General features: G+C 38.5%; 1 protein-coding gene across 1 annotated transcript; it reads left to right on the top strand.

The window, feature by feature from the left end:
- The first annotated feature begins 7,118 nt into the window (after nucleotides 1-7,118).
- On the top strand, nucleotides 7,119-7,667 carry LOC113305500 (suppressor protein SRP40-like). Its single transcript, XM_026554526.1, has one exon. It carries the CDS (start codon nucleotides 7,119-7,121, stop codon nucleotides 7,665-7,667), a length of 549 nt encoding a protein of 182 aa, XP_026410311.1.
- The last annotated feature ends 18,765 nt before the right edge of the window (nucleotides 7,668-26,432 follow it).

Below are 26,432 nucleotides of genomic sequence, written 5' to 3'. Positions count from 1 at the left end.
AATTAACCACAAGAGGAACCATGATTAATTTAATCAAACATGCTCAATATAAGTAAACTTATGGAGACTTAAAAAACACTCAATTAGATTAATCACAAGAAAACCCATAATTAATCTAATCGAAATACACAACTAAACTAATCACAAATGCAATCAATTTAATTGGTCATGCTCGACACAAAGTATCTCATGGAACAACAACTATGCCAAGACAATGACTCAGTCGATAGAGCTCAACATAAGACACCTTATGGAACAACATAGTATGTACACAAAAATTGTGGATCGGAGATCGACCTTATACCGTGGAATAAGCAAGGACTCATTCTATTTTCCATCACCATTTGCACAATGAGATTCAATAGACAGAATCCTTGTAAACAAAAGATTCTAACCTATCTTCCATCAATAATTGACATAATAGGCTTAACTTTTGTATTTGTCAAAAGTCAATTCATTTTTTTATCAATTCATGAACGACTTTACTTTTGACAAGGCATGGGAAAATCAAGTTCACGGACGCAAACATACATATCCCATAACAATATTGCAATATATAAAACCATAAAGATTAATACTACAAAAATTCATCTTCCAAACGATTTTAGAATTTAAACAATTTTATATTTGATCTTCGATATGATTATAAAATCACTATTTTAGGTATCATACGTCCATCATTATAGAACAAATAAACCTAAAAACATGAAGATGAAAACGTTGGACATAGCTATGTGTAATCACAATAATGGTTATTCCAAACTCTAGTTATTCTTCTATACAAAAAAAAAAAAATTACTAGGCAATAAGACCTTTGAAGAATTCTTTATCGTCCCCGAACTCCTTGTCGTCAACAACCATTGGAACATAAGGTTCATTAAGGTAGGAGTTTATATCAATAAACCTTCTTGGCTGATGTTGTCGAACCAGGGCCTTCTGAATCTCATGAGTCTTATACACAAAAGCCTTTATTTGTTGAATCTTCTTTCGCATCTCCTTCAACACTTCAAGAACATCAGAAAACTTCTGAGAATTTGAAGGAATGACTCTTGGATTCCTCACATTCCTTCTTTTCCTTTTCAATGTTGGAGATAATGGAGATTTTTCTTTTTCCTTCATGATTAATGGCTCAACAATCATATTAACATCTTTTCCATCAGAAGACATCATGCTTGGAGTATCCATAAACGTACGGGTTTGTGAGAGGAAATCACAATTTTCTCAACAAGTAGTATTGAGATAAAAAGAGGTTACAAAGAAGGAAAAAGGAATGTAGGGTTTCGAAACCTTTAAATAGGTTCGTACACGACCAACTCACAACCCTATGAAGAGTAGAATTATCGATAATAACCTTCCTTTATTGATAGACGGGAATTCCTAAAAGCACAAAGAAAAAAAAAACTTTTCCTAAAGCCTGATAAGTATAAAATCATTGTCTCTTTTGATCAGGCACATGAGACAAGATTTCAAAGACAACACAATCAAGTTGTGTTGTGGTGAACAACAATTTGTCCGTCGTTTCTCTCTTGAGAGGAATCCACAGACTTCTGTCTATTAAAAAGACTTGACCATACTTTTTTCTCTAATGGTTTTGGTTTTTCCTTGGAAACTAACTTCTTAGACGAAGATAAAATCCTACATACCTCAGCGGTCTTCTGAGCAAGTTTAAGCTTCCTTGCTAAATGATTTTCTCTTCGTTGAAGTTTGTTGACGTGCCTTCCACTAGTACAGAAATGGCATTTAGCCACGCCAGATATAAATTTCCCTGTCACGCCTTTTTGGTTTTGGCATGTCTATAGGTTATACTTCTACCCTATAGACACGCCATGTTCTATGGGGGTGTTAATATAAGTGCTTTCAGCCACGCCAAGGCTAGTAGCGTGTCCAAATATCAACCGTTTAGTCACGTTAACTTTTAATTTTTGATTGGGCGTGTTTATAGACCAGTCTATGGCCACGTTAACCAGTTGTGGTGTGTCCATAAAAATAGTTACGCCACTTGAGGCGTGTTTAAAAAGTTAGTTTTATTAGACACGCCAGTATGCATGTCCATAGTGTACGATTTGCAGACACCCCGGTTAATTTGTGTGGCTATAAAGTTGGTTTTATTAGACATGCTAGTATGCGTGTCCATAGTGGGCGTTTTATATCCACGCCGGTTGTATTGCGTGGCTAAAAAGTTCGGTTTATTGGACACGCTAGTATGCGTGTCCATAGTGTGCGTTTTATAGACACGCTGGTTTATATGCGTTTTATAGACACACTGCTTTATATGCGTGGTTAAAAAGTTGGTTTTATTAGACACGCTAGTATACGTGTCCATGGTGTGCGTTTTATAGACACGTCAGTTCTATTTACTACTGGGTATGGGTATACATGAAATGGGCTGTAACTGCGGCAGCACTAGCCCAGCTCTGTTGGGGGCCTTTTTATTCTCCAGCCCAACAGTCATTAATTGACTTTCAAAAAATAAATAAAAAAGCTTCTGCCCAAATTCGAACGCATGGTCTAGACTCGAAGGAGGTAGGTAACAAGACGAATCAATCCACCAAGCTGCCCATCTATAATTGTTTAAGATTAGTTACAATAACCTGTTTCTGCTATTCCATAGGGACCAAAGGATAGTTACAATATATAAATGAATCATTTGATGCTCCGCAACTGACAAAGAAGAAATTCTTCATCTTCCTCCTCATGCTATGCAACTCATTCATCCCTTTTACCCCAAACCTATATTTCCATTTCCTCCTCCTTTACTACTCTTTCACCCCTTTAATCCCAAACACTAGTACTAATGCTTGGACTTGGTTTTGTTGTTGTTTCTTGTTTGTTGCCGAATCCATTAAAATATTTTGGTCCTTAAGTATTTTAATGGATTCAAGAGCAAACAAGAAGACAACAACAAAAACAAGTTCAAGATGCTCTGCCAAGTTAACTTGTATCTGAATGGCTATAAATAACTCATCTGATATGCTTTCCTTATATGAATGCATAAAACCAAACGGTTGACCTAACAATGCACCTCTTAATTGGGAGTAAAAGCTAATGAATTAAGCGTCTAGATTTAGGCTTTGGAAATAGGGTTTAGCAGAGTAATGACGTCTTTGAAGAGGGTGCGCATGGCATTGAAAATGAGTTAATAGCCAAGCGACAGACACTTGACCAAGATCCATAAAATATCATATATGGCTAAGCTACTACCATTATTAAACAAGACAGGGGGATAAACGGATTATGATACCAAAAGAAGAAATCATATAAATAGAGATTAAGAAAACATATAATAGCAGAGAATGCTAGTAGTTCGGCAAATCGAAATCACAACGATCCACCACCCGATCCAGATGCAATGGTACGTGCAAAGTTGACAATTGGGACTTTATCAAGCTCTGAGATTGAAAGGTTGATTCCTTTTCTGAATCAGGAGAAGATAAGGAAGAAATAGCAAGAGGAGCGAGAAGAATTTGAAAGATTAAGGTTTGAAAATGATGAGGAATTTCAGTTGTGGATGAGAAAGTTGGATGCCAAAGAGGAACGTCGACACATGCAGAAGCTTCAATGACGAGGAGAGTGGAAGTGTTCATGGGGAAAAACTCGCAGTGCGGCTGAAAGTGATAGTGAAGATGAATAAAAGAACTGTGAAGGAGTAGAAGATGAGGAGAGCATTGATGATTCGATGAAGAGAGATGAGAGAGCAAAAGAAGCAGAGAGGAAGAAGAGGAAAAGTCAAGAGTTTGAAGATGTGATGTACAAGTGCTATCTCTCCGAAAAGAAGAACAACCGTCGTAAGTTTGCTCGAACCATGTCAGAACCCCTGAACGTGGATTCTGACGGAGAGGAGATTCCTGGGTTAGACCTCGATGGGGATCCTTTTTTTTCCGGCGGTGAGATGGTGGTTTGCAGCGAAGCGGAAGATGAAGAAAAAGAAACCGAAGATGATGATCTCCAGGGTCCCTACACATCTTCAGACAATGATGATGGTACTGGTGCCTATTATGAAGATGATGAGTTAAACTACAACAGCAACAGTGATGGAAATTCTTGGTGATTTCCTTATAGGTATAGTCAAATCCATTAGAACTAGAGTAATGTGATATTTTGATTAATATTTCTCTTGTGCATCTTCGTGAAAACTTGTGGGGATATTGATGGTACTTTATGTTGCTGAAGAGGTGTATGGAGAATGGGGTTCAATTTCAGACATTTGGTGTTTATTTTTTGTTTGATAGATGCATGGTGTTGATGAAGATCTTAGAAGATGTAAGGTGATTTTGGGGTTTAGTTTGCAGCAGGTACATTGTTTGGATAGCAGCTGGGAGAGTTGCAGTGGTTATGATGGGCAAACCTTTTATGTCAGGTAGATTAATAATGTTGCATCTTTGAATTTTGGTTGTGTAGATGGGGAAAAACGATTTGCTAGTTTTTACGGAATTGAGGAGATGACCGTGCGGAGGAGATTCCTTGAACCGAGAAAATGCTCAACCTCACACAGATGCACTGCAAGAAGGGAGTGCTTTAAGTTCGAGAGATCAATCTGTAGGACTTCGGCCTAAACCAAGACAATGGTCGTTCCAGAGTCAATTCGGTCACAAGAGAGGATGGGATGATCTGTAGGAGGGAAGCTGAGAAATGTGTGAGATCAATGGTGATCGAGATTGTAGGTGTATTATGTATTCTGCGTAAGAAGTTCTAAATGATTGAATTTACTCAGTTGAGAGTTATTTCTCAGAACATAAGTTCATGTAGACGAAAGATTGTCTGTGTGAACTTGTCGAGAAATTTTTGTTTAGACGAATGTCCCCTTTTTCAATCAGGATTCAGAGGCATTTTATATTGCTGAATTGAAAACATCATGATCCTATGAAGTGTGACAGTTGCTGAAGTCAAAGAGTGGGGAAGTGGAAAATCGTGCGGAAACCAGTTGCTCATCGGCTGGCTAGTGGACCTGGTCCCGCGACACCTTTCCTAAATTTTATTATTTCTTTGATACGAGGAAACACCATGAGACTGGGGAGTTTCCTTGAGACGAATGAGATTTTCTCAAATGAAGGGATTTTCATGAGATCAAGGAAAATAATAAAATATGATAAAATATAAAATTAGACGTGGGACTGGCCATGGCACGACCGGCCGGCCGGTGGACCCAGTCCCCAGCACCTTGATTAATATTTTATTATTTATTATTTTCTTCCTACTTTGTATAGGTTCATCGTTCCTTCGTGTTTTGGAATGCTCGTTTGCGCATTCAGGTGATCGTTCGTGCATTATTGCTGAATACACTTGCATCATTTTAGTCGAGGCTTACTCGATAGTTGCTTAGACGCCCGTACGTTGAATATTTATCACTAACCCGTGGAATTCTGCTGGGAAGAACCACGAATTGAAATGACGAAATATTACTAAGAATCGTAGAATATTGTTGAATATTCAGTTAACGATTATAGATAATTAACTGATGGCTCTATACTAGCAGGTATGCTGTCTAGGAGCATTAATTATCTGAGAATTGAGAAACATGAGCTTGTTGAAACGTCATATTTCCTTTATATAGTCAGGGAAAACCTTGTTATATCTTGAAGACGTTGTCGCTCTATACTAGCAGGCATGCTGTCTAGGAGCCGTCCAATCTTTCGATTCTATATAGAAACAATTACTGAAATTGCTTAGTATTCATGAGATGTGTCGTTTCCTCAGTTGAAAGACTACACATCTTCATATACTCTGAGAGACAACATTCTCGTCCAGAGATTTTAAGGCATGAGCTTTCATGCTTCAATGAGAGACATGAGCCTTAATACTCATCTGATTGCCGGATCAGGAGCATGTATAATTATGGTTTTAAGATTTTAACCTTTGTCGAAATCCACCATCTACATTAAGTCCCCTTCTTAGTGAGGGACAATCATGTTCCTTAGTCAACACTGAATGGTGATTTTCCAGTTGCAAATAAAATAAGTAATTGAACTTAGTCATAAGATAGACGATACCGGATTTTGACTGAATGAGCAGACCATGGTTCGAATGAAAAACCTCAGTGGAATAATAGAGCGTCATCCAACAAGCATAAATTGGTGTAGAACCGCTGATTTGGTGGTGGAACCTTGGTCGGTTTAGGATTCACAGGACGGGCCCGAAAAGGAAATCCTTGTGAAATTAGGTTTTGGAAATAAAAATTGATATAAAAGGGAATTAATCCCTTTTTTTTTCTTCCACGACCACCACCTTCATCTCTTCGTCACCTTCACGCCATCAGGGAGGAGCAGAGAGGTTTCCGTCGGAGCAGTCGATCGCCGACGTCGTCCGACCACCGTCCGGCCAACGCCGACCGGTGAGTGTTTTTTTTTTTTGCTTGATGATTTCATGAGTTGTTCATGCTTTTATCATATTAAAATTTTATACATGTTTATATATGAGTGTGAGCTTTGTTGAAAACCATTGTTTTTTGGAAAACGTATGTTCGTTTCGATTGTTAGTTTAAGAAACTAGTAATAATCCCTGACTTAGGAGAGATTTTTATTTATATAGACCTGTGTCTAATGATAAAATCTTTTTTTATGAACTTTCATGGAAGCCAAAACTTTATCTTAAAAGATGTGAACTTTTCACAAGACCGAAATAAACTTTCGTTTTAAAGAAAAATGCTCATACGAAGGAAAATAGATTTTTTTTTAATATGGAACCGTGACATATAATAAAATATAATACCGTATATTCATTTACGTGAGTTTACTCACGTTAGATAAAAAAATTTGAAAATTTACGTGAGTAATTCACGTTAATTATTATTTCGCAAAATCGAAACATGAGTTTTGAGTAACCCTCGAAATTAGACAATTTATTTATGATGAAATATTGTCTTGGTGTAAGTTTCATAGCTCAGTTGTGGATGTTTATACTATGAAAATTATGTTCATGGTTTTACGAAAAATCAATTCTGATTTTCAAATACTAATGCTTTGTTCGTTATTGCGGGTTTCAAAGAACGAACTAATTTGGAATGCTAACTTTTGCACCACAATCACTACTGAAATCGTGAAAAGGTAAGAGTTAAGAGTTACCATCTTTGTAGTGAATTTATTATCAGCATGTCCATAACTTTATGCTCCTGGTTCCAGAAAATGGTGACTTCCAGCAGCAGCGATTATGATTATAGTTATTCATCTAGCTCCTCTGATGAGGATTTCAAAGCTTCTGCAGCCAAATCGAAAACTAAGACAAATCATGCTGAGGGGGCAAAGCCTGATATACCCCTTAATGACCGGAGAGTCACCTATGCTGAGCTTATGAAGAGAAAATCCAGGGATGATGAGGCGGACGACCGTCGGCGTAGAAAGGATCGAATCCATCGTAGAATACTAGCAGCTGAGGAAAGACGTCGATTTTCTGACGGTGTACCTTCCGACTCTGATGCTTCAGAATATGAACCAGTGTGGGTGCCACGGGATCACAAGATTAAGCCAGATCGTCGTACCAGAGAGCTCAAAGAGATTGTGAAACGGTTTGAGGGTAAAACAGAAGAGGAATCAGACTCGGACTCAGACGATCCTAATATCCATCCAGACTTCATCAATGGACCTGATAGTGACTCCGACGAAGAAGAGGAGTCTGAGAAGGACGGTGATGATGAATCTGATAAATGTGACAACTCGGATGAATCTGACGAGTAGCTTTACTCCTGATCTTACTTAAACATTTGAATGTTTTCTTAGCCTTCATAGTAGACATCTTCTTTATTTGAATAGCTTCACTTCAGTATTAATATTTTCCTTTTGAATAATAAATCTCTTTAATAACGTTGGTTCTTCTTGATTGAATCAAACAGAATGAGCCAATGCTCATGCGCCAAAACCCATCATGATCCTTTTAGACTTGCCTTGGCGGTTTCCATCTGCAAAATACTAGGATACGCTGCATATGCTAAGAAAACATGCAACATACACAAGTCCGTGTGACTATATCCATCTTTGGTCAGTCCCCAGTACGTCATTTTCCTCCGCGTCTCCAGTATTAATCTTGTTTGAAACTTAGGGTTTCAGTAAAACTCGCAACTGAATTGACTATTCACAGAAGATAAGCACCCACCGTATCTCATATATATCTCTAAAACTTAGGGTTTAGAATTTACGCAAATACTTCTTCCGTTCCTGAGTTAGTTTCATCGCGCAGAGAAAATTTTGATTATCATACCTTTCGTCGCTATGTCCAACAGTAGTATGTCTTCTCAAAACGAATCTCAGTCGAAGCATGAAGTGGAAGCGTCCATCTCAGTAAGTTGTATATTTGTTTCATCTCCATTTGATCAGAGTTATTGATCATATGAAAATAATTTGTTGCAGGATAATCATAAGAATCCGTCTTCTTCTCATAATTCGAGACCTAAGCGGACTGTTAGAGTCCCTGCCCGGTATAGATCAGCTCATACTGAAGCCGGTACATCTGTGAGTGATTGTATGACTTCTTGATTGAAGTTCTACTTAACGGTTTATCCAATCTTCATCTGAAATTGCAAACTTCTTTACCACAGGTTGATGTACGCGTTGTTGTTGATGTTGGAAAGAGGAGGAATGGGGAGTCCGTGGTTGTGGTCGGCGATAGTAGTGACCGTGTTGACGAAGACTCAACTGATTTCGCGGGGGATGTGATTAGAGCTCATGTTCATGAATATCCAACAACTGAACTCCCATTTGAAGCTCCCATGATCAATACTAGCCCAAATAATGAGGTCGTCGGTGGATTCGTCATTCCCAAGTGTCGTGCACCTCTGTATACTAAAATTTGGAGGCGTACGGGAATATTGCTACAACACAAATATGGAGAGGCTTTCTCCCAACCCTTCTGACTACGGTGGCCGGACTGTTACCGATCATCGAAGAGATGAACAAGATGAATCTGCGAGATGTCAAGAATCATGAACTTCATAGGTGGAATGACATGATCTCGAATTGCGAGACCCTGCGGTTCAACGTGAGTTGGCTCCGCCGTCGACTCGAGATGATCAAAATCGATAGGGCAGCGGCTGCTGCTGATGCAATTTCTACCACAACTGCTTTCTTGGAAGAGGAGAAGGCACTCGCCTTGGAGTCGGCAAGAGTTGAGAAAGCTGTCCAGGACTTGAAGGTGAAGAAAAAAGAAGATGAGTGAGCATTAACTTTCAAAAGAAGCTTGACATGGCTGTGTATAAAAATTAATCTCTGCTGGATGGTTTACTTTGAGTGAGCATTTATGATTGTTGTTTTCGAATAGGTTTAGGCTTTTCTGAATAATTGATCATGGTATGAAAGAATTTTGCTCATTTATGAAATGTTTAATGAACAAAGGAGTATTTTGCATACTCTTTGGAGGAATATAAATTACATCTTGAGAAATACTTGAAATGATGGAAGGTGAGGATTTTCTACGGGTCAGGCATAATATGCTTTAAGCCATTTACCGTTGATGATATTTCCTTCCACTCCTCCGTCAATGGCTAGGATCTTGTAATATCCACTGGACACTGCCTTGATGATGACATATGGTCCTTCCCATTTCGGAGAGAACTTAGGAGCAGACATATCTTGTTGAATGTGTTTTGCTGTCTTTAGCACCAAATCTCCTACTTGGAATGTTCGAGGTCTTACCATTTTGTTGTAAGCTCTGAAGATCCTTTGTTTGTATGCTTCCACATATTTTTCTATTTTAGTCCTCCTTGACTCAAGCATGTCCAGTTCGGCGATCCTTGAGTTAGACACTTCTGCTTCATCCCACTGCATTCCACTGGATGTGGCTATCCTTGCTGAGGGAATCCTGATTTCCGCTGGGAGTATGGCGTCAACTCCATAGACGAGAGAGTATGGTGAAGTTTCGATCGAACTCCTTGGTGCCGTCTGGTAGGCCCATAAATCCATAGGCAATTGTTCATGCCACATTCGAGGATTATCATTAAATGTCCGGCTGAGAATTAGGATCAAAGTCTTGTTAGTACTCTCTGCTTGTCCGTTTCCCTGGGGATAGTATGGTGTGGAGAAGACTTGTTTGATGCCGTATTCCTCGAGCAATTCTGTCACGTGTTTGTTGGCGAAAGGAGTTCCATTATCAGTGACAATGTGTTTAGGAACACTGAACCTGCATATTATGTGTTCCTTGATGAAGGCTGCGATCGTGATTCCAGTGGTGCTTCGAAGAGGGATGGCGTCAACCCACTTGGTAAAATACTTAGTTGCAGTGATGATGTACTCATGTTGTTTCGAAGAGCTGGATTGATCTTCCCTATGATATCCAATCCCAGCTATAGAAAGGCCATGGACTATTCACATAACTCAATGGGAGACAAGGAGTGTGGATGAGATTACCATGGACTTGACATTTATGACATCTCTAGACGTATGCAGCTGCATCGTCTTCCATGGTCGGCCAATAATACTTCTCATGAATCTGGAGAAATAGTTTCCTTTTTCCTTGATGTTCTCCGTCGTGCATTTCTTTTAAAATTGTAGGGATTTCATGCTCAGCTAAGCATCTCAGTAAATTCCCACTAAAGCTTTTGCGGTATAAGATTCCTTCAAGAAAGGCAAACCTCTTAGCTCTCTGAATGAGTTTGACCGTTTCCTTCTTTTCCAATGGAAGCTCATTGCCCCGAAGGTACTTGATGTAAGGTTCTCTCCAGTCCCCAGTGTGGTGTATTGTCAAAGCTTCTAAGTGATGAGGAGGCGTCTGACAATTGGGACAAGATCTTTGCATAATCCTTGACTGAGCTTCCATGGAAGGCCAATAATATCCCATCCTTTGAAGCTTTCTGTAAATTGTTACCACCAATGTCTGTCCGCAGATCTCTTCATGTATGTGTTTGAGTTTCTCATCCGCTTCGTCATTTCCGAGGCATCGTGATAAAGACCCGTCAGGATTCCGATAGTATAATGCTCCATGAAACAAGAATTAATTCTTTAGTTCCTTGAGGCTGACTTTTCCTTCTGAAAGATAATTGATCAATTCATGAATAATGGGCGCTCACCAATCGTTTGTTTGAATATCTTCGACTTGAGGAAGCCAAGTAGATGACACAACACGCCTTTGTACCATGATTGTTTTCTCTGCTCCTTCGAATTGCAGTTTTGAAGCGAGAGTTGTTAGACAGTCAGCATGCCTGTTGTTAGTCCATCCAGTATGGATGATTATGGCATCAGCAAAAGGAGTTAAGATCCGCTGAGCTTCCGTTATGAATGGTGCGAGCGTGACTTATTTGAGAGAATATGCTCCATTCATTTGATTGGCCAGTAACTTTGAATATCCCCTTATCTCAAGGTGTGCTGCTCCTGCTTGCTTGGCCAGGGACAAACCTACATACTCTACTGAATTGTTGGTGCGGTGAAAATCCAGTTTGAATGAATGCGAGAAGTCTTCACCAGACGGAGACACTAGCACCATGCTCGCTTCTCCGGTGTCGTTGCTAGGAGTGGCGGACTCGTCAAAGTATAAGAGCCATGTCTCTTCTTTTATAACTAAGATCTCTGGAAACTCGCCAGGTACATCTTCATACAACGTTGTCGTATCTTCGCCTGGGAAAGCAGCAAGCAAGTCGGCAACTTTTTGGCCTTTGATTTCTCTAGGAAGTACACAAGATATGTCGAATTCTGACATCTGAAGTAGCCATTTTGCTGGTATTCCTATCAAGGCTGGATTTGATAGTAAAAACTTTATAGGGTCATCTTTGGAAATAAGCATGACTCTGTTGGATAACAGATAATGTCTGAATTTCTGAATCGCATGCACCAATGCTAGACATGCTCTCTCAGCTTTTGGGTATCTGAGTTGAGCATATCTCATTATACGGCTGAAGTAGTAGATCGGTCGTTCGAACCCTTCTTCGTCTTCTTGATCAAGAAGTGCTCCAATAGCAACATCACTGGAAGCTGTATAAAGTATCAGTTGTCGTCCTTGCGCCTGGGATTTCATGACAGCGAGTGATAATAGTATGTACTGTATTTTCTGGAATGCTTCTTGTTGGACGGTTGTCCACGTAAAACTTGCTCCTTTATTCAGCAGTGAGGTGAATGAAGAAATGAGTTGAGCTAATCCAGGAATGAAGCATCGAATATAATTTACCTTTCCCATAAAAATTTGAAGTTCTTTCACAGTGCATGGAGGAGGCATGGTAGTAATAGCTTTTGTTTTGTCTGGATCAACTTTAATTCCTTCTTCAGTGACTAGGAATCCCAAAAAAATTACGGAGGAGACACCAAATGCACATTTCAGAGGATTCATCTTTAATTTATATTCTCTGCATCTTTCAAAGACTTGTCTCAGAACTTCTAGGTAGGATGATCGAGTCTTAGACTTCACCACCACGTCATCAACATATTCTTACACCTGCTTGTGCATCATATCGTGGAATATTGCAGTCATAGATCGCTGATAAGTAGCACCTGCATTCTCTAATCCAAAGGGAATCACGGTGTAGTGAAAATTCCCAATGGGAGTGCGAAATGCAGTTTTGTTGGCATCGTGTTCGTACATCTTGATATGGTTGTAGCCACTGTAACCATCCATGAATGAGAACATACCGTGAGCACTGGTTGCATCAATGAGCATATCAATATTGGGTATAATAAAATCATCCTTTGGGCAGCATTTATTCAGATTCCTGAAATCAACACAACATCTGATTTAACCATTTTTCTTCTTAACAGGAACAACATTTGACAGCCATGTTGGGTGCTGAATAGGTTTGATAAACCCTGCTGCCAGTAGTTTCTGAATTTCGACCTTGATTTGATCCTCAACTTCGTGTCTGAACTGCCTAGGAGACTGTTTAACAACTTTGGATCCAAGAGTGATGTGCAGGTGATGAACGACCAATTTTTCGTCAAGACCAGGCATATCTTCGTATGTCCAAGCAAAGATATCCTGATATTCTTTCAACAGACTTATCAGTCCCGCCCGCTCTTCCGGTGATAATGCATAACTAATCAAGATTGTCCTTGGATCATCCTGCGTCCCGATGTTGATCATTTCGAGATCATCAGTAGTAGAATCAGTGTCATCTTGCAATTGTCATGGAGCATCTTGAATCTCTTCATCAAGTGATTGTTCATTCTGATATGATTCTTCAGGGCGAGGAGACTTTTCATTGTTCTCCCATGTTAATTGCTAATCTTTGCGCCGGCGGTATGTGGTCTTTCCTTCTGCATCATGACTGGCTATGAAGTTGGATCTTGGCGTTGTAGCCTGATTTTTACGGCGCTTGACTGGCGTAGCAAATGACTTGATCGGCTTAGCGCCTGAAGATGATGGTTTGTTAGCAGCCTTTTCAATGGGTTCCCAGATCGGGAGTGGAGTACTATAGATCTTTCTTGGAGGTTCAGGTATTTCCTTATGAGACTCAAGGAATTCAGCGTCATATACCGGAGCGTAAGGGAATGACGAAGCTGCAATGCGAACAATCTTGTTATTGAGCAGAGCTTTCATGCATTGATGGTATGTTGAAGGAACCACTTTATTGTCATGGAGCCACGGTCTTCCAAGTATCATGTGGTAATCAGGATCTTGTTCGATCACATGAAATTTGGCCTTTGATTGAATAGGCCCTACTATCAGGTCTATGTATGCATATCCATGTGTATGGATCTGGATTCCTTCAAATCCTGTCATCAAGATGGGATGACGAATAATTTTATTCTGTGGGAATTTGGCTGTTTTGAGAGTCTTAATGCTAATGATATTTGTGGAAGCGCCTGTATCAACGAGAGCCCTCTTGAATTCAGAGTCTTTAATGAAACTTGTCATGTACAAGGCTCGATTATGCCCTTCATCTTCCATGCGGTCTTCTTCTCCGAATTGTGATGTTGTCGATCGAATGCTCAGACATCATGGATGTCTCTTCGACTACTAGGCATAACGGAGTTAACTGCACGTCTGATGATATCTGGTTAAGTGCAGCAAACGTGTTTGTACGCTGTTCTCTGGAGAAGTGTAAGAGTTCACACAAATTTTTGATCAATTGTGCAACCTCCTGGTCCACCGGCTTCTCGTAAGTAATGGAACTGTTGGTTTGAGGGAGGTCATCAGTTGGAGCATTTGGGCGTTCCACTACTTCTGCTCCGAGCATCCTTGTCACGTGCACATTCGAGAGATTCTGGCTGGGATCTAGAGCAGTTGAATTAATCCTAAGACCAACCATCTTGTGAAATCTTGAGATTGTAACCGAGAGATTAATCTCCCACTGTGGTCGCCAATCTGTAGATGGGGAAAAAGGACTTGCTGGTTTTTACGGAATTGAGGAGATGACCGTGCGGAGGAGACTCCTTGAACCGAGCAAATGCTCAACCTCACACAGATGCACTGCAAGAAGGGAGTGCTTTAAGTTCGAGAGATCAATCTGTAGGACTCCGGCCTAAACCAAGACAATGGTCATTCCAAAGTCAATTCAGTCACAAGAGAGGATGGGCTGATCTGTAGGAGGGAAGCTGGGAAATGTGTGAGATCAATGGTGATCGAGATTGTAGGTGTATTGTGTATTCTGCGTAAGAAAGTTCTGAATGATTGAATTTACTCAGTTGAGAGTGATTTCTAAGATGATGAGTTCGTGTAGACGAAAGATTGTTTGTGTGAACTTGTCGAGAAATTCTTGTTTAGACGAATGTCCCCTTTTTCAATCAGGATTTAGAGGCCTTTTATATTGCTGAATTGAAAACACCATGATCCCATGAAGTGTGACAGTTGCTGAAGTCAAAGAATGGGGAAGTGGAAAATCGTGTTGAAACCAGTTGCTCATTGTGCAGAGACTTGGTTAAATTTCCACCCACTACTTTGATAACTCCTCCAACTGATTGCACGACTTGCTCACATTCTCATCGTGTATACAAACACACCTTCCATAGACCGCTAGACCAAAACCCTAGTTAATATCCCCCCATGTGACACGATTTACATCTCGTGGTTGTGGAGTCAGTTGCTGACTTCATGGGACGATGAGTCTTTGTATTGCTGAGTCGAACGTGATTTGCAAATGTTCTGAGACTCATGAATTGAACACGTCTGTTGAGACACAGGTATAATTATGTTGGTTGTTAAAGTGAGCAAATATTGCTCGTATGAGCAAATGTTGATCGTTTGATAAATTGTTGAATGTTGACAATCAATATTCATGGACTGAACAAATATTGAATATTGATAGTTGAACCAATATTCATGGACTGAGCAAATATTGAATATTGATAGTTGAACCAATATTCATGGAATGACCAAATGTTGCTCATTTGATGAATTATTGAATATTGATAGATGAACCAATATTCTTTAGTGCGAAAAAGTATTGTTCATCTGAGAAAATGTTGCTCATTTGACAAATTGTTGAATATTGATAGTTGAACCAATATTCCTCAGTCTAAGAAAATATTGCTCGCCTGAGCAAATGTTGCTCATTTGATGAAGTATTAGTAGCATGACCAAATAAATATTAAATTAAAATATTGGCGACCGAACCAAGTATAGTCAATTAGAGTGTTGATCATGGGATCAACATAAAATTTAGTGTTTGAATCTGGAATTATGAACCTTGGACTCAAGACCCAAATTTCGATCAACTGCTGAATTGATGACTTATTGAAAATCATTTATGAAATAAAGGAGGGACCGACTACATGGGATGATGAATCATCCATGTAGCGCCTAGATGCTCAAGTGAGCAAAATAACAAAGTCTCTTGAAGAATAATTGGCGAAAGGATGATTAAATGCTGGTTTAATCATTTGTTGTTGAAAAATAATGCTCGTCCCAACATTAGGTGTTAAAACCTAATTATGAAGAGATGAGAGACCGACGAAGGAATCATGAAACCGGCCTTGGTCGGTCATAGGATCGTCTGTTGATCATTTTTATGAAGTTCCAAGTTGTTTGGAAGAGTTTTGGACGTGCAATTGTGCAAATTAGGTCAAATCATGAAAATACATGGGACCGGCTCCTTACAAGCCAAAGAGCCAACCTTGGTCGGTCAAGGTAACATGCTCACATCACCAAAGTGTCTGCGTCTTAGTCTTGAGAATTTTAATATTTTCTGGTGTGCGTTTGAGCAGCATTTTGAGAAAATATGAAGAAATCAGAGATTTTGCTGAAACCGTGAAAACTTCATGAGATGAAGGAAAATAATAATAAAAAATGAAGGAATCATGAAGTGTGGGACCGGCTATGGCCAAGGCATGACCGGCCGGCCAAAGAGCCCGTCCCAAGACACTTCTCCTAATTTCATAATATTTTTTATGATTTTATGAAAATATCATGAAATCAAAGAGTTTGTTGAAACCAAGGAATTTTGTTGAAATCAAGGAGTTTTCATGAGATGAGGGAAACATAAAAAAATAATAATGATAAAATAAGGGGTGTGTGGGACCGGCTAGGGCGTGACCATCCGGCTATAGCCCGGTCCCATGGGTTTCTCTAATTTTATATTATTTTTCATGAACTTGAGCGAAATTTCATGAATCCAAGGAGTTTGCTGAAACAAGGGAATTTCCTTGAAGTGAAGGAGTTTCCATGGGATGAGGAAACAAATAATATTAAAATAATAAGACATGGGCGTGTGGGACCGGCCACGGCTAGGGCATGGCCGGCCAAGAGCCTGGGTCCCGTGCGCTTTCTCCCTAATTTATAATATTTCATGAATTGAGGGAAATATCATGAGATCAGGGAATTTTCATGTGATGAGGGGAATAATAAAATAATAAGGAGTCATGAGGTGTGGGACCGGCCACGGCTAGGGCATGGCCTGTCGGCTAGTGGACCTGGTCCCGCGATACCTTTCCTAAATTTTATTATTTCTTTGATACGAGGAAACACCATGAGACTGGGGAGTTTCCTTGAGACGAAGGAGATTTGCTCAAATGAAGGGATTTTCATGAGATCAAGGAAAATAATAAAATATGATAGAATATAAAATCAGACGTGGGACTGGTCACGGCACGACCGGACGGCCGGTGAACCCAGTCCCCAACACCTTGATTAATATTTTATTATTTATTATTTTATTTCTACTTTGTATAGGTTCATCGTTCCGTCGTGTTTTGGAATGCTCGTTTGCGCATTCAGGTGCTCGTTCGTGCATTATTGCTGAATACACTTGCATCATTTTAGTCGGGGCTTATTCGATAGTTTCTCAGATGCCCATACGTTGAATATTTATCACTAACCCATGGAATTCTGCTGGGAAGAACCACGAATTGAAATGACAAAATATTACTAAAAATCGTAGAATATTATTGAATATTCAGTTAACGATTATAGATAATTAACTGATGGCTTTATACTAGCAGGCATGCTGTCTAGGAGCACTAATTATCTGAGAATTGAGAAACATGAGCTTGTTGAAACGTCATATTTCCTTTATATAGTCAGGGAAAACCTTGTTGTATCCTGAAGATGTTGTCGATCTATACTAGCAGGCATGCTGTCTAGGAGCCGTCCAATCTTTCGATTCTATATAGAAACAATTACTGAAATTACTCAGTATTCATGAGATGTGTCGTTGCCTCAGTTGAAAGACTACACATCTTCATATACTCTGAGAGACAGCATTCTCGGTCAGAGATTTTATGACATGAGCTTTCATGCTTCAATGAGAGACATGAGCCTCAATACTCATCTGATTACCGGATCAGGAGCATGTACAATTATGGTTTTACGATTTTAACCTTTATCGAAAATCCACCATCTGCAGGTTGTAAAAAGAAAGTTGTAATGGCACTGGTAGCCTGTCGGGTGTTTAGAATTGGTATTCTGTTTACTTCTTTATATGTAATTAAACTAGTTGTTTTCTTCTAGTTGTTTGAATTTTCAGTAGTATTAAACTTGTGATGGATGTAGGTCTGAAGGGTTTGAAGAAATTTGTCAGTTTTTCTTGCTCTTTTGATTTCAGTAGTAATGGATTGAATACAGTAGATGTACAAACAAGCAATATTCTTGGTGAATGATTCTAAAATTCCAATGATTGTAAAGTAGAGATTGGTAGGAATGATTGAATTAGTGAATCAATATGGTATATAAAATGATGGTTGAGATGGTAGAAACTAGGGTATTACTCCAGTTTATAAAATGTTGTTGGAGTAAGATTAATTCAAAGACTATTTTAAACCCAATTCCAAAAAAAAAATCTATGCGCAAGCCTACTACTATTACTACTAATCCTAACATGACAGAATATTAATTTAACAATCAGTATGCCAAATCCAAACTCATCCAACATTGCTAAAACCCATCTGCATACAAACCCCACCATGATTTAAGAATCAATTTTTTTCAACAATCCATACATTCATTCTCTAGTTAACATGAAAATTCAAACTGCTAACTTAAATTTGAACCAAATTCAGTACCATGATGATCATCATTACCAAAATAGTATAACCCAAAACCAAAAACAAAGGCTAAGAGTATATAATTTACACTAACCAGTTCCTTAAACAAAAACCAAAAAATGTTCCAACCTAATCATTCATCTATTAGCAAACACAAACAACTACATTCTATCACCTGGCTTGATTATCGCTTAGTCCTTGGAAATGGTTGCTCAGATGCAGTCGTTTGAGAAGCAGGGACTGCTGATGGTACTGGTGCTTTCCTTGCAGTTCTACCCTTAATGTCGTCCCGATAGTAATCATCCCTAGATTTCCTTTGCAGGTCAAGTTTATATACATGCGGCAATTTATACTCATTCCGACAAATAACTGCCGAACTGAATTCCTCGTCAACTTCATCACCAGCATATTTCCAGATTTGGGTAGGTGCACCTAACACAATAGACTTATTTTTATTTTCCTGGTCTGGCACATAAAATACCCGCTTAGCTTGGAAGGCTACAATAAAAGGATCATTCTGGAGTCCCAACTTATCAAGCTCAACCAAAATATAGCCAAGTTTGTCTTTTGAGACCCCTGCTTTGGTAACCCATTTACACCTGAAAAGTGGAATTTTCAGCGAATGATATGTCAGCACCCATATCTCTTGTAAAAAACCATAATAATCTGCCAGATTAAGGGTAATCTCTATTGTCTCTTCCACAAGGTTCCCTTCAGCAATGCTTCCTCCAGGTCTGTTTCTGTTTCGCACATGCCCTTTAATGACCTTCATGCACCTTTCAAATGGATACATCCATCGAAAGAATACAGGACCAAAAATTTGCATTTCCCTGGTAAGATGCATAGTTAAATGAACCATGATGTCGAAAAAGGATGGATGAAAGCATTTCTCGAGCAAGCACAACGTCACAACGAGATCCGAATGCAATGTTTCTATCTCTACCACCTTGATTTCTTTGCTAGATATTGCCCTGAAAAAGAAACAAAACCTGATAATAGCATATCTTGTTGGCTGCATAATTTATTTAATCACAATGGGCAAAAAATGTTGCATTAGCATGTGATAATCATGCGATTTTAGTCCGATAAGCTTTCGATCTTTTCGATTCACCAGGGTTGAAAATTTTGAACAATACCCTTATGGAATCTTTATCTCGGATAATGTTGCACAAAACTTGTTCTTTTCCTCCGGGCTTAATGAGTGACATGTTGCCTTTAGTATATATCCTCCTTTTCCATTTTCCTTGGGTTGCAACTCGTCTCTAAAATCAATCTCCTTCAGGTCCATTCGAGCAACAAGGTGGTCTTTCGACTTAAATTCATTGTTCAACAATGTTCCAGTGTTACTCTCGCATACATTCTTTTCGACATGCATGAAATCTATGCAACGGTGGACAACATGACACCGCCGGTAGGGAGGAGCCGGAACCATATATTGAACTTTCTCTAGTAGGGCCTGTCAGTCTCCTTCTCCTTCTCCTTCCCCTTTTTTGGGTCGATGATCCTTTCGATTCTCCTCATCTTTCCACCTCTTCAAGGGTTATCCTGCATGAATTCCACCACAATGTTCTTCCGTACCTTTCCCCATTTATTCTTTATAGACTTTACCTCATTGTATATTTGTGCCGGGGTCATAATTTCCGGAGCCTTTTCAGTTTCATCTTTTCCGTTAAACCCCTTCTGACGTCTGAATGGATGATCCTATGGTAGGTATCTTCTATGCCCGGTATAAACCTCTTTTCTACAATGTTTTAGCCTGAAATATTAAGTATTTCTCCCACACACCTTACAGGCGTCTCGTCCCTAGTAGGGGAAAACACACAGTGTACCAAGAGCCGGGTAATCATTTATTGTCCATAAAACAACCGCACGTAGAGTAAACATCTCTTGTTTCAGCGCATCAAAACATTCGACTCCCTCAAACAATTCTTTGAGATCCTAGACAAACAGTTGTAACATAACATCAATATCCTTACAAGGCCCCCCATCGATAATTAATGACAGCATGGTGAACTTCCTCTTCATACACAACTCTGGCGGAAGTTTGTAAATCACTGTCAGAATTGGCCACACATTCTGCTGTTTTTGTATGCCTTTGTTTACGTCAACCCCGTCAGCCGAAATGCCTAGCCGCGGATTTCGAGGATCATCACGAATTACGGATATCTTTCATCTATATTTTTCCATGCTGGTGAGTCCGCTGGATGCCGTAAACACCCTCTTCTTTCTTTCTGGTGTCGTGACACAATAAATATTCGACATTTCTCTTTGATTGAAACAGCCGTTTCAGTCTTGGGATAATTGGGAAATACCATAAGACTTTTGCCACCGGAATTTTTTCATGCACCTCTTGGGTGGTGTCGTCAACTTTCCATCTTGATTCCCCACAGGTGGGACACGTGATGTGATCCTTGTAATCCTTACTATAGAGAATGTAGTCATTGATGCATACTTTTCGTAAACCGAACCCAAATATCTCATCACCTTCTTAGTTTCATATCTACTTTTCATTATCTCATTTCCTGGAGGGATCATGGATTTTAACAGTGGTAGAAGCTCATTAAAGAACTTGTCGGAAGCTCCGTGCTTGCTCTTCAAGTTAAACAGTTCACACATTGCAGATATCTTTGTAAAATCGGCACATCCTTCGTATAGGGGTTTCCCAGCATCTTTGAGTATACGTTGCATCTTCTCGGAAACCTTTGAAAAGTTATCTCTTAATAAAGAACTAACCATTTCTATAGTCTCTGCAGCATGTGTTGGTTCATCAGAGTGCGGACCGTCGCTGCCGTTACCATCATGCCCACCTTGATGACTCGTCTCCTTCTCCGTGCTTAGTCCATACGACATAATTTTGAATGAATCCAGAAGAATATAAATTAAACTTAACTTTACTTGCCTTGTGCACGTAGAGGTTGAGACATTTCACACATGGACATGGAAACTTAACTTTGCCCTTGTCGTATGGTTTCCGTTTCCCATTCGCAATATCTTGTTAGTATGTATGCGTAGCAAACTTTATAAATGCATCGACTCCATCTTGATAACGGCATTGGTTTCTATCGGTATACATCCAAGATTTATCCATTACTCTAGGATCCATTATGAATTCTCAGATACCTGGACGGAGAAAAAACTTGTCAACATCTTGTGAAAATGTTGTGGTCCGAATAAAACTACGAATTATCATTGCAAAGAGTAATACGTACACAAAGAGTAATCACAAATCACAATATGAGTTCAGTTATCATATATGAATCATACAAATAATAAGAGGTTAGCTACCTACATACAGTTTCATGTGAAGATAATATTTACCCTACTATGACCATTAGAGTTAAAATCTCAGTTAACAAAGCATACTGAAAAGAATTACTTACACGGTCGATCTGATTATTCCGCAAAGGAAAACTGACAGGGGAATATATGGTTTATCCAGGAGATGAATCATGCGATCAAAGTAAACCACTTGTTTTGTTTTCTAGGCGGGGGTTAGAAGATTTAAGAGTAGAAACATGAATTGATTTAAGACGAGAGAGATGAACACATAGGGTAAATGGAAATTTGGCAATATTTTTACTAATAAATAATTTGGCAAAATATTTAAGTGTATATCGTAAATAATTTAGTAAAATAGGAAGGTAAAGATCCTTTAATTTGCATGCTGCACGTTCTATGTTAAGAATTTTCTCAATCAAATCTTGTTATCCTGCTGCATAATTTTCTGCTTTGACGGCTCTAAAAGACCGGAGTTAGATGCGATGCAACTAATATTCATTCCATCCTGAAGATTTTTCTGGTTCGTACCTGAATTCAGAAAATAAACCAAAATGATAGCTAAAAAGCGGAGTACGTGTTGTTGCAGTTGTTATAACGGTACTAAAGTAAAAAACTAACTTTGTAAAAAGTGGAGTACGTGTTAGTACAGTTGAAAAATAAAATTGTAAGAACTGGAAGAAGCTATGGCCCCAATTAGAATTAAGTGAACTAAAACACATTACTCTAATTGTGTGTTCTGTCCAATTAGAATTAATATCTATAACCAAAGCTTGATTCATCCAATTAACATAATAGGTTTGATCATTGATGGATTTCATTTAAAGTCTCACAATCTGATTAAAAGATAACATGATTAAAGTTCTTAGAGGGTGCCAGAGTAACAGCTGCCAGCAAAGCCTTACATTCCAGCTCCCCAACTTCAACTCCTATCTTCATTCCTCAATTGAAGCATTGTCCTTGCACCCGAATGCAGCTTGGTGATATTTCAAATTGATGTTGTAGTAATAAGTTCGTTGAGACTTGTGAAATCAAAAGATTTTAGACTTATAAAACTTAAAAATAGATAACTTATTGCAAAATTGATTTCAGGATATTAAAAGTAACCAAGACACTAGATTCCACTATTACACATGAATGAACGATACCAAATATGTTTCAAAACTCTAACTAATCTTTAAGTCCTTTATTTCTTAATTCACACATAATCAAACATATTCCCAAATATTAATTGTATTCCTAAGAATAGACTATCAATCAATTAAACAAAGTATAATCAATCAAATTGAATCACAAGTAATTAAGAAAATTATGTGAACATTTAGAACTCCGCAAAAGCGGTGATTGAATGAATTATAAATTGTAAATTAGAGAAAATAAAATTGTTACCAATCATTCATGCATAGATAGATTCATCCATTGCCTTTGTTGCGCAAGAATTAGCTCATCATCATGGAAACACGCTCAAAATTGATTTTTATTGCTCAAAGGGTGTTTACAAAGATGAAATGGGAGAAACAATGATAAAACAGTGATTTTCTTTTCTCTCCCAAAAACTCTCCCAAATGTGCTCTCTAGCTCTCTATTTATACACACAAATACACATCACTCAAATATATTCTTCCATAACTCCAAAATCTTCTTCTTTTTAATTAAAAATATCTTCAGAATTTTTCCTTCTCTTTATTATATATATTTCTTTACTAAACCCATATCTTCTTTAAATCGCAGAATAAAATCTTCTAAGGATATCTTTCTTGTTTACTACAAGATAACTTCCTTTTTCTTAAAAACTTCATGTTTGTAAGGCAAGAAGATATTCTTATCTTAAAGATAATAAATCCTTTACCGTTGAAACCGAATTTCCCGCAAATTTTTTCTTTTCAAATCAAGGAAGAAGATGGAGCCCCCTTAACCAGTAATGGGGTGCGATTAGCAGTTGGTTCCCTGGGGTGCCCCTTATCCAAAACTGAGAGTCCGAATAACATGTGTCCTCCGGGTGCCTATACCAACTTTTCGAGCCGAATTTTCCAAAAATGTTTATTTTCCAAAAATACCTACAAACACATTAAACACCATAATAAGTACCAACAATACTGAAAATTGAGGACAATTCGGTCACAAAAATGTGTCTATCAAATGCCCCCAAACTTATTATTTGCTAGTCCTCAAGCAAATATAATCTAGAAAAATAAAAATGACTACACTTAGCACGTGCAGCAAGCCGTTAAACCGCTAGGTGGCCCTAGCGGCGGAGTGTTGTCTCCGGAGGGTTTGCCAGAGGTGTACCCACAAAACCTTTACTCCGGACCCTAGTTATCTACGCAAAACCTTGGAAGGAACTAAAGAATCTCCTTGGTTGGCATACTCTCATTGACTATAGGAGGAAGTACCCTGATGCGAAATTCCAATTGTTATACACGAGTTTTCACTCAAGCATACTAAAATTCATATAAGTGACAGAGCTCTACTCAGATAGTTTTTGTACATCATAACCGGAGTCAACCAATCACATAGAAAGATTAAGAAGATGGATGTAGAGAAAAACATAGATGGTTTTGATGTTGACTAAGGTGAACCTATCCTAATGGACTGAGATACCGGTCTGACTAATATCAACACAGCTGGCATATACAAGGGAACCAGCGGGTGATAATCCTAACTCTAGGTCAACACAACTGGCATATACAAGGGCACCAGTGGTCGACTTTATTGAATTTATTCCGGTTGGTCTGATGGTCTGGTCTTTTTTTTTTTTTTGGTATCTCAATCACTCTATTCCACCCAATCACTTATAAGAATATAAAAACAGAAGGTGAAAGGGATTCAACGAGATATGGTGAAACTACCATGTTTTTTTTTTAATAACACCTGAGCTCTGTGCTTTTATGAATAGACTCTTTAGATGTTTCCATCTAATCAGATTGGTTCCTCAACTCCTATAACCAAGATGCTTCCATCCACTTAGATTGGTTAGTGCCATCCTTAATAAACATAAATTTCTAGGCTTTGGAGTTTATTTATTGCAACTAAAAAGTTTCTCCCATACCCCCAAACTTAAATCTAATATTGTCCTCAATGTTCTAAAGATAAAATTAAAACCATATGAACAAGGAGAAACTGTTACCATTTGAAGAAAAAGAGTTAAGGAAAGATATTACCGTATTGCATGAGATTGGGTTACCTCCCAAGAAGTAATAAGTTTAAAGTCTTCAGCCAGACTAAGAAAGGATTAGTCACCTTATAGAATCATAAAGTAATAGCCGGAATAACTGCGGATCACCAAAACCAAATAGAGCTATCACAAGTAAAAGGAATCTGCACCATGCCAAGAAAGTTAACAAATAAAGCACACCCTTGTCTAGTTTCTTGTTTAAGACAACTACATCTAGTTGTGGTTCAGGTTCAGGTTCTATAACTGGGTATAGATAACATATTTTCCTGGGTTGCATTTCCTCAAAAGTTAGATCTGAATGTTCAGTTTCTAGAGTCTGGAAAAACTCAAATAAAAACTTAGAAGCACATAATAATAACCTAAATAATTACGGATCCTTAAATTCAATCAAATTTGACTTACACAACTGACCACAAAGAGAGTGGTGGTCTTCCTTAAACAAATATCTCGACCCTATTCTCCTAAAGTAATTAGGTTTAGTCTCGAAACTTAATATCTGACACATTTGAATTTCATAAGTTCCCACAATTGGAGAAACAGTTTTTGGTGGGAAAACAAAGTCAATCGAGGTATTGTAGCCTGGGTTAACCACATCAACCATAGGATGGGTTTCTAACAACTGAACTTCTTTCTGGACATCATTAGGTTCAGGAAAATGTGTATGAAGATAATCTTGTAAAATGGTTGAGGCATATATGTTAAGTTCCAAGTGAGAGACCTTTGTGAGAGTTAAAGAACATGGAGAATAAAAATCACCCCCAAACTTAGAGTTTTCAGTGTCTCTATAAAGACTAGTCACCACTTCCCTAGTTTCTAGGTCATCAGATTCATGGAAATGGTCAATTGATTCTTCTAATTCAGGTTCATCCTCACTCATCTCTACGAGTTCATTTTCTTCTAAGAGTAGAGTTTCTAAATTTCTAGACTCGAAAACAATATTCTCAGGATAAACTAGTTCCTCTAAACCATCATTGGCTTCGTAATCAAAAGGAAGTACAACTTCGTCTAAAATGGTATTATCTCTAGTCAAATCCCCGTCCTTTTGAATAGGTGGATAATAATTAAAATTATCGGGATTTGAACCAGAAATATCATTATCATTATCAAGCTCAGTAGGAGTAACAAATTCCTGATCACCATGCCTAAATACTTCAGATTTATCATCAACATTGTCCACATCATACTCATCATTATCATAACATGGAAATGGCCGAACCTCATCTACACAAGGAGTGTCACAAATTCTAACCTTGATATCTTGATTATGCAAATAACTATCCTCATTTTCAAGAGTATTATTGGATACACTATATTGGAAATTCAAGTCATTTCGAGCAATACTTTCGTTCGTCTCTAACTCAAGTCTACGTGTCGACTCAACTATCCTCTCAAGGGTCTCTTCTAAAGAAAGCTCCCTAAGTGTTGGATCTAAGTTTTCACTTAACCTATTGAGGATATCTTCCAAAGAAGATTCAGTCGTTGTTGCAGTTCTTTCGTCCATAACTACGTTGTTCACCTCATCTAACTTGTATGCCGATTCAGCTAACTTACGTGATGACTCAGCTAAATTCCTGAGAAACTCTTCTAGAGAAGGAATAGGAACTAAAGGATCATAAAAAGGACTACTTTTCAATAGTTTGATTGTATCCTCTAAAGACGAA

Source organism: Papaver somniferum, chromosome 8 (genome assembly GCF_003573695.1).
Source record: "Papaver somniferum cultivar HN1 chromosome 8, ASM357369v1, whole genome shotgun sequence".
Lineage (NCBI taxonomy): Eukaryota > Viridiplantae > Streptophyta > Magnoliopsida > Ranunculales > Papaveraceae > Papaver > Papaver somniferum.
This window is presented reverse-complemented; position numbering and strand designations above follow the sequence as displayed.